A 9,331-nucleotide genomic window follows, 5' to 3' on the forward strand; every position below is an offset into this window, starting at 1 on the left:
CTGAGGTCTAGCGGCTGTGGCCCTTGGACCCCTGCGGACATGGCGATGCTCCTTCACCCATAAACGGGTCCAGTGGTGGAAGCTTGTGTCCTGGGGAAGCGATCTGAGGCGTGGAAAGGAAAGAACTAGAGGACCTCGACTGTCGACACAGCTGAATGAAGGGAACGCGTGCCCACCCATCTCCCAGCTTCCTCCCGGTGGGAAAACCTGGGACCAGCCTGAGCCTGGATTAGCCTTGCCCTGTGGGAGCCGCCACCAAAGTGACCCTGTACGCGTGAGGGCGCCAGGAGTGGTTTATTGAGGAATTGCTCTGGAAGCAGCCAGCTGCCCCCCAGGCGCTGCTTCCGGCACCGCGGCTCGCACACCCCGCTGGCCTGCTCTCCAGCTGTGTCTTCCTTGTCCTTCCGCCTCCGTCTTTCCCCGGCTGGGCCAGGGCTCCTCTTTAACCAAGCCACTCGGAGGCCATGCGGCTGGGCCTTGCACTGGTGGCGAAGTCTGGACGTGAAGTGGGGAAGGGGAGGTCATGCCTCCGCTACCTGGCTCTGAAGACCAGGTGTGATAGGGGGACTCTTTCCACCCCGCACCTGTGCCCCTGGGCACCGTCCTCGGGGCCTCACGGTGTGGCGGTCACCGTGATGGTGACGCTGACTGGAGCGTCCGTGGGTTCTTGCGCAGGATCCAAACCGGGGGTGGCGGGGGGCGTCTCAGTGCCTGAAGGACAGACATGAGCAAAGGGGAGAGATGCCTTGGGGGTGTGCCAGGTCGTTCTTGGAGGATGGCAAGAGACCTAGCACCGTGCGTGCAACACAGGACTGCTCCCCTTACACGTGAGTGACCTTTGGGACAGGAGGGTGCTTGCCTGCCTGTGCCTCTGGGCCTTCCACTGAGCCCCTGTGTCGGTGACTTTGCTCCCTGAGGGTGAAGGGGAGAGTGAAGTTAGTGACATCCACACTTTCCCACCCCTCCTTCCCAGTGAGAGGAGAGCCGTGGCCCCCAGCCTGCCGGGTTCCGCACTCACATGGGAATGAGCAGCTGGCCCAGGCCTGCAGAAAGGAAAGGAAAAGGCACATTACTTGAGCAACTCGTCCAAAATCGCAGGGGCAATCCCCTTCCCCACAGGCTCCGTGCTGAGACCAGGCACTGGGGGAGCCCCAGCGGGTGTCGAGCATGAGGACACGTCACATACAGGAGGGCCCAGACTTCCTGCCCAGGGGGTCCTGCCTCTCCCCGGGACAGGTGCCACCTTCTAGGGCCACACAGCCACCCCCCACAGTTTCCCACTCACGGGGGCAAGTCTCCGGGTGCCGGGCGGCATACTGGAACACCAGCAAAGAGGCTACGGTTGCCACCACCATCCCTGTGCCTGCGGCACCCAGCACGGCTGGGTAGGTGCTGAGCGGGGGGTCCGCTAGGAGGGGAGAGCGCTGGTCGCACGGGGCAGCAGTGGCTTACAGGCTGCCGAGCAGGCGGCGCCCTGCTCACCCAGTCCCCACCCCACCGCCTGAGGCGGGAGATCAAGAGCAAGGCTGCACCCAGGGCCTCTGGAGACCAGGTCTCTCCCGAGGGAGGAGGTGCTCCGTGCACCTGCTGCTCCTGAGGTCTGAGTCCTTGGCTACATCCCAACCGGGCACAGCAGGGAAGCGGCCCATACAGTGAGGGCGTTCCCAGGATGGAGAGAGCAGTGGGAACTGAGAGCCCACCCGTGTGCCCCCGGGGTGAGACTGAGGCACAGAGTGGGGGCCTGTCCTCCTGCAGTCCCCCCTCCCTCTTCTGATTCAGGCTGAACTATGGCTGCTACCCTCGGCCCAGGGCCTCCCGGGGAGGGGTGGGTGAGGGCAGCGGAGAGGGCGCCTGCCCGGGGAGAAGGTGGAGGAGAGGACAGAGGCGGGGATGGAGGGAGAGGAGCCAGGGCTCGGTTTTGTTGCGGAAAGCTGAGCCTCTCCATGGCGCTCGCCCCGGCACCTGGTATCTTCACCTCGGAGGGGTGCCCAGCTGTGCGGTGGTTCAGCGCCAGCACGCGGAAGGCGTACAGCACCCCTGGGTCCAAGCCCCCCAGCCGCCGGGCCCGGCTCTCCGGCCCGATGTCGCCGGCTGCTGTCTCCCAGGCTGCAGCCCCCGGGCCTGCGGCACGGGGCCTCCGCTGGACCAGGAAGCCGGTCAGGTTCCCGGGGCCCTCGGTGGCCCACTGCAGCTGCACCTCTCGGCGGTGCCGCCCGTAGGTCAGGCGGCTGATGGTGACGTTGGGGGGAGCTGGGTACCCTGGGGGGAGGGGAAACCGCGCTGCCACACGCACACCCACAGCCAGGCATGGGTGCAGGGGCGCTTGGGCACCCATGTTTGTCCAGCTTCGTTGAGAGCTGGGAGGGACCTAGACCGAGGTGTGCAGATTGGATCGATTCTGCACGGCTTGGGTCTGTGTGACCCTGGACTTGTATTCCTAGGCCTCAGTTTCCTCGTCTGTACGCTGAGCATAAGGAGACGGGGCTCTGTCTGCCCGTGCTCCAGGGTGCGTGAGATTCGCCTCACACAGCCCAGCAGGGTTCCAGTGCCCGAGGGGGCTGACCGGTCCAAATCCTGCAGCAGGAATCCCAGCACCTTCCACCTACAAGACCGTGTGGGCTGGGGGGTCTCCGTCCTGCCGCCACACAGACGCACACCGCCCCCACTCACTCAGGACCTCCAGCAGGGTGCTGCGGCTGCGGCTGCCCAGGGCGTTGCTGGCCACACACTGGTAGGTGCCCCCGTGGCGCGCTGGGTCGGCGCCTTGGATGCTAAGGTGGAGCTGGGTGTCCTCCAGGTGCAACATGAATCCGGAGGTGCCCTGTTCCAACGGCTGTCCCTGGGGCCCCAGCCAGAGGAGGCGGGCGAGCGGTGTGCCCCGCTGGAGGGTACAGCCCAGCCAGGCCTCTTCCCCCTCCAGGACTGACACCCAGGGCTTAGCCACTGCCAGCTGGGGGGCTTCTGCAGGGACAAAGAGAAGGAGGCTGGGAGGTGCCCCTGCACCTGGTCTATTGGGAAGGCCTGGGGGGAGGGGAGAGAGGACCTCCAGGCTGTGGAGTTGGCAGCAAAGCTTGTCTTGGGCCAGTCTGCCCTTGTTCCTGTCCCAGTCTGCCCCAAGGCACAGTGGTCACAGCAGTGTCCTCCCCGCAAGCCCTGCTGGGCCCCTGCAGGCGGGGCCCACACTGTTCACCTGGCATTAACTGCCTCCCCCTCAGCACCTGGCACAGCGCCCCCTCGCCCCCAGTGGCCACCACCTCTCGCCCCGGCACAGGGCCGGGCCCGCAGCAGGGGCCCGTGTTTAGGGGCTGACTCCTGAAGACCCCCTTGCAGGTGTCAGTGAACCTCTGAGGGAGTGTCCAGCCCTGAGACTTATGAGGGAGGCAAACATTTGGGGTTGAGCAGTTCCTCAGAGCCCCCGGCTGGTCACCAAGGCTGGAGAAGTGTTCCCTGCAAGGGCTCCTCTGCTAGGTTGTCCCGCCTTTTTCCCCTCCACGTTTACTTCTTTTCCTTGAGTCAACAATAGAAGGGACCAGCCGGAAGAAACCTGACCAAAGACGAGTACAGGGAGTACGAGAGGTGAAGACCTCAGACACCTGAAGCATTAATTCCAGCCAGGAAGATAATCAGGCCCTTCTCATGCAAAGTGATGCAAATGAAGCCGACAGTCAGAGCCCCTCATTGGCTAGATGGGTGCTGCCCAGCCACTTGCGACTACTAAGCACTTGAAATGTGGCCTGTCCACCTGGAGATGGGCTGTGACTTGTGAATACACCACATTTTGAAGGCAATAGGAAAAGAAAAAAAAACAATGTAATATATCTCATTACTAATTTTCTATTACACATTGAAATGATCATATGCTGGATATATTGAGTTGAAGAAAATGCTTTGCTTATTTCTTTTCTCTTTTTAAAATGTGCCTACGAGAAAACTTAAAATTAAACACATGGCTTACATTATATTTTCATTGGACAACACAGACCTAGACTAAACCTCCTGATTTTATGGATCAGAAACACTTGAGGCCCTGGGAGGTGAGGTGACTCAGTCTCTTGACTCGCTTTGCATTCCAGCTGCCCCCCCCCCCCCCACCCAGAGCCCCTCATCCTGGTTCTAGAGGGCCGCTCCTCCCACCCCAGCCCCGCAACACAGCCACTAGCCGCCACTCACCCAGCTGGAGCCGGCAGCGGGGCCCAGGGACCCTGAGTGGGTGAGAGCCCTGGCAGATGAACTCTCTGCCAGCCAGATCTTCCCGGGCCCGCAGGAGGTGGATGGCCCGTGAGGAGCCACTGCCGCCCAGGGGCTGCTGCTGTGCGTCCAGCCAGCTCAGCAGGGCCGGGGGCTCGCCTCCAGCCCACTCACAGCTCAGCATGATGAACTGGTCCCCCATTGTGGCCGTGGTCCAGCAAGCAGGGCTGCGGAGGGGCTCCCCTGAGAAGGGAACAAACGGCTCAGCATGGCCCTATGGGGGAAGAGGGACGCAGCAGGCTCGCCCCGTCCCTCCGTCCTCCACTTACTGCCTCGCTCACCCATTCCCACATTTACTCGGTCAGCTCATGGCCTTTCTCAGTCATCGCTTATGGAAGGCTGGCCACGTGCCAGAGAGAGTGCGGGAGCCAACGCTGAGCTAACAGTTACAGCGCAGCGTGATGAGTGCGGACGGCAGGTGGAAAGACAGCCCTCCGGGGCTTCAGGGAGGAGGACTTTGAAAGCAGGATGAGGTTTGGACTTGGTCCTGTAGACGGAGAGGAGTTTTCAAGGCGGAGAGAAAGGTGCGGGCGCAGCCTGAGGCCAGCGCGCAGGGAGTGGCGGAAGTCGAGCAGCGGGGCCTAGAGCCCGCGGACCCTGGAAGCTTGGGGACAGGTAGGAGGGGCCCGGGCTCCCAGCCTGAACTGAGGAGGACAGGCCACCATGCAGACGCAGACCCGGGCGGGGCGGACAGATGTCGGGAGGCAGGCTTGAGCGGAGCGCTGCCCCCTCCTCGTCCCCTGGCAGGCCCCGGAGTGCGGGGCCTGGAGCTTCTGCCCTGAGACCCCAGGGACCCTCCCTGCTCTCCCCTGACCCCGACCCACTCCCTGGCCCGGAATGTCCAAGCCCTGCTGTGTCCACTCACAGAGCGTGATCCGGCAGAGGGCGGGCAGCGCCAGGGCGGGGTGCTGGCCAGTGCAAGCGAAGGCGCTGCCGTTGGGCAGCTGGGCCGCTGCGTGCCTCCAGGTGACGTTGCCGGGAGCGGTTGGGCCAGTCCCCTGGGGCCCCTCCCACTGCAGCTGGGCAGCTGGAAGCCCCCCAGGCCAGGCACAGACCAAAGTCACAGCCCCAGTGGCGGGGAGCACTGTGCAGGAAGGCTGCCCCTCGGGGGCATCTGGGGGAGAGGGGGGTGGATGGGGCTGGCCCAGGCCGCACTGCCAGTGGCCCAGAGGGGCCCGTGTGGAGGCGTCGGGAGAGGTGGGGGAGCAGGGAGAGCCTGATGCCTCTGAGGGGCTGGTGAGCAGAAGGCGGAGTTCCCAGGTCAGGGGCAGTGTTTTGCGGGTTGGGCAGGAGGGCGGAATCACTGGGCAACCCCAGAGGCTCCCACGGCAGCCCCCAGTAGGGAAGTGTCCCTGTGCCCCATTCTCGTCCCGGGCACTTTGCCTCACTGTCCTCACGCTACCCGTCTCTGTGCCTCAGCTCGGTCCCCAGGACCACGGGAGTCATCACTTCGAAGGGGCGCTATCTGTACAGGATGGGGGGCTCTCCCTCTGCCTGCCCCTTCTCTAGGTTTTTTCAGCCTCTCCCCCTGGTCTGCATCTCCATTTGTTCCCCCAGCCCTGTCTCCCCCCAACTCCCACCCGTTTCCACGGGCATCCACAGTTCCGACATGCAGATGCTCCCTCGGCAGGCCCCTCCCCACACACTCACAGTAGATGGTGAGCCGGACGGCAGCCTGCGCACGGGTGTCCAAGCGGCTGTTGTGGGCCAGGCAGGTGTACAGGCCGGTGTGGGCGCGGCTGGCACTGACGATGGTGTAGGTGGGCCCAGTGTGGACCTGGGCGTGCTCACGCAGCCACACGTAGCGACTGGGCGGATTGGACGCGGCCAGGCAGCTCAGAGTCACTTCCTCCCTCTCGCCCGCCCAGAAGCCCTCGTCGGTGAAGCTCGGCGGCTCCACAGTGATCAGAGGGCGGTCCGGACCATCTGGAGGGCAAGGAAGGCCTGTCACACCTCCCCGGCTGGTCCTCCTTCCTTCACTCGCTCATGTAATGATCGCTGAGTTTACTCCCCACTCAGCAGCCATGAATTAGGCACCAGCCGTGCCAGCCACTATGTAAGGCCCCTAAGGAGCCCAGAATACAGGAGATCAGGGCCTGTGAGGCGAGCCTGCGGCCTGTGGGAGTCCAGAGGGCACCGCAAGGCTTCCCCAGGGGCCTGGTGGGTTGGGCTGAGGCGGGGGCACAGGCAGAGTCAGCCTGGAGAAGGGGGAGGAGGGCGCCCAGCCCTCTCCCATTGCCTGGCATCGAGGGCTTTCTTGGTTTGGTTGGTCCCTCTCGACTGCAGAGGGGAGAGAACAGGGTGGGAAGATGCCCCCGGTGCAATCCCAGCAGCCAGCCCTGTCCACTCTCTCGGGGTCCCTGCCTCCCCACTCCCATGTCCTCTTCCTCCCTGACACCTGGAGAGCACCAAATTGTCTTGCCTGCCTCCGATCTGCCCCTCCCTCTTTCCGAGAACTGCTCATCCGTCTCCTCCACCGCCCTGGACTTACAGTGCCCACCAGCCACCTCCGAGGCCGACAGGACACTGCCAGCCCCTGCTCCCTGACTCCTCTGGCCCCCCGCCCCACAGCTGCAGGAGATCTGGCTGGCCGCGGGCTCACCAGCCAGATCTCCAGAAGAAAACACACCCTGCTCAGCCAAGCAAAACCCGTCGATGGGCCTTAATAATTTTAAAAAATTTTACTTAACCAAATATATTCAATATATTATCATTTCAGTGTACAAGCAATATAAAGAATTACTGGTGAGCTGTTTTGTATTCTTTCTTTAGACTTCTTCCTCAAAGTCCAGTGTGAATGCCACACTCTGAGCACGTCTCAGCTGGGCTTGGCCCCGTCTCCGGCGCTTGAAGCCCCTGGAGAGGCTGCCATCCCACCCAGGGCTGCTCTGGACCACCCCGGTCTTCCCCTGTCACACGGCTTCTGATCCCGTCCGGAGTTCACCGGCATTCTCTGTTCTCTTTCTCCTGAACTAACTGTTCCGGCCTGTTGTCCACTTCTGTGTGGCTTGTGCTTCCTCCTCACTGCTATCTGGGGGTCCTTCGCATGCTCTGAAAATAACCTTTTTTTGCTCTCAGAAGTCCCTCTAGGGCCCGACTTGCTGCCCTCTCTTCCCACAGGCCTGCCTCCCTGCTCCCTGTTTCCCGAGGTGCAGGTGACCCCTGAGAGTCCTTCAGGATCAACCCGAAGACCTGTGGGTTAATTGTGACGTGAATCTATGCACATTTTCCTGGGAAGAGGGGCCCTCAACTCTGACCAGGTTAAAACCCCTTGTACTGGAGCCGGGTCTGGCCCGGTGGGTGCAGGCTGGGGCCCTCCTGGGGGCCTGAGGTGTGCCAGGGGGCCGAGTGCAGGTGGCAGGCAGATGCCAGGCCTGGTCGCCGCCAGTCCCTCACCCCCCAGTCCGACTCACAGATGACATCCAGGAAGGTCCCGTCACTGCTCAGGTGGTTGACGGCGTTGCGGGCACTGCACACGTACCAGCCCAGGTGTGTCCGATTGACGGGGTCCAGCCGGAGCAGCTGCTCCGTGACCCTCAGCAGGGCCTCCCCGGGGCCTTGGGGTGCCTGATGCTTCCAGGCAAAGATCACGGGCTCCGTGCCCTCCCACACTGCGCATGTGGCCACCACGGATGCCCCCTCCACGGGGGACGGCTCACTCAGTCGCACCTGAGGCTTCGATACGGGCACTGGCCGGAGAAGGAAGAGTCTGTGTTGGTTATTGCAGGCTCGGGCAGTGGCCCGCTATGTCCGCTGGCCTGGCCCCTGCCTGCTGGGGGCTGGCTTGCCCACTGGGCTCCTGAGCACCCCAGGCCTCCCCCTCCCCTGGGGGCAGGCCGTGTAGACCCCAAGCCCTGCAGAATACAGCTGGAAGCACACACAAAGGAAGGCAAAGCAGCAGGCATGGCAGCTCGAGCCAGGGCCCCGAGCCGGGATGCTCACCGAGCACGGCCAGACTGAAGTGGGAGTAGGTGGTATGTAGCTGGCCGCCGGCTGCCTGCAGGACCTGGCACAGAAAGTGGCCGCGGGCACCCTCCCGCAGCTCCCCCAGCACCAGGCTGCTGTTCCGCAGGCTCACGGTCCCCAGAGCCGAGGCCCCGGCCTCCACCTTGACCTCTGCTCCATTGGTGACAGCCACAGGCCGGGGGATCAGCAGCCCCAGGGGGGTGAAGCTCCAGAAGACCGCCAGGGGGGCAGGCGGGGAGCCACAGGCCAGCTCCACAGAGCCGCCCCTCACTCCCTGGGTGGACACCACCTCCTCATCAGGCTGCCCTGGGACAGAGACAACGCAAGGCATCTGAGCTGTCCTGGGTTCTCCTGCTCCCCCTTTCCCAGAGCCTCCGTTCCTGCTCTGCAGTTGGAGCCGACTGGGCAGGGTTCGATAAGACAGAGAGGACGGTCAGCAGGAGGGATCAAAGGCAAAATTTGGATGTTCGATGAATCGAGGACAAGAACCCAGAAATGGACTCCCTCCAATGCCGGCAGCTGCGGATGCACGAAGACCACCTGGCGTGGAGGGAACTTTAGGAAACCAGATCTGACCGTGTCACGTCCATGCTCGGGATAACCCCCAGGTTCAAGGTAACACAGAGGGCTGTGTGCGGGCCCTGCCTCCCCACCCTGACAAGGCGCGGTCACTCAGTGCGCGCTGGCTAACATCTAGCAGATCACTGAAGTTCATGGCCTTCACTGAATGGCTATGCGCGTGCCAAAGGATCTCAAGGAAGACGGGGAAGAGATCATGGAATGTGAGTGGGAAAGGGCTACACGGGGTGGGTAGGGGTTGAGTATCACTCACCTGAGGCCCCCAAATACAGAAAGCAGCAGGGCAGCAGCAGCAGCAGGCCAGGTGGTCTACACAGGGCCCGTGGGCTCACCATGGCCCCATCCCCCTGGGTGGCTGCTGGTCCAAGATGGAGCCTGCCTGGCTCTCGGGCTCCGTCTCCCCAGAGCAAAGCCCAGCCTTAGAAGGACGGATTCCGGCTCAGGTTGCCCACCTCAGCCCTTCCAGCACCTTCACCCCTGCTCTCCTGTTACCCTCACTGCCCTGATTGCGGGTGAATTATTTACCAGATGATTCACT

The 9,331-nt window shown here is 63.0% G+C and overlaps 1 protein-coding gene across 1 annotated transcript; it reads right to left on the reverse strand.

Moving 5' to 3' along the window:
* Positions 1–613: 613 nt before the first annotated feature.
* VSIG10L2 (V-set and immunoglobulin domain containing 10 like 2) lies at positions 614–9,128 on the reverse strand. Its single transcript, XM_045860199.1, is given in 13 exon segments — positions 614–711; positions 860–912; positions 1,019–1,043; positions 1,286–1,408; positions 1,963–2,259; positions 2,671–2,961; positions 4,171–4,431; positions 5,114–5,362; positions 5,899–6,174; positions 7,662–7,937; positions 8,191–8,520; positions 8,887–8,945; positions 9,016–9,128. Coding segments are annotated over 13 exon segments (2,451 nt in total).
* Between the last annotated feature and the right edge of the window lie 203 nt (positions 9,129–9,331).

This window comes from Phyllostomus hastatus, unplaced genomic scaffold, assembly GCF_019186645.2.
Source record: "Phyllostomus hastatus isolate PE091 unplaced genomic scaffold, TTU_PhHast_1.1 phas_scaffold_193, whole genome shotgun sequence".
In the NCBI taxonomy this organism is placed as follows: Eukaryota; Metazoa; Chordata; class Mammalia; order Chiroptera; family Phyllostomidae; genus Phyllostomus; species Phyllostomus hastatus.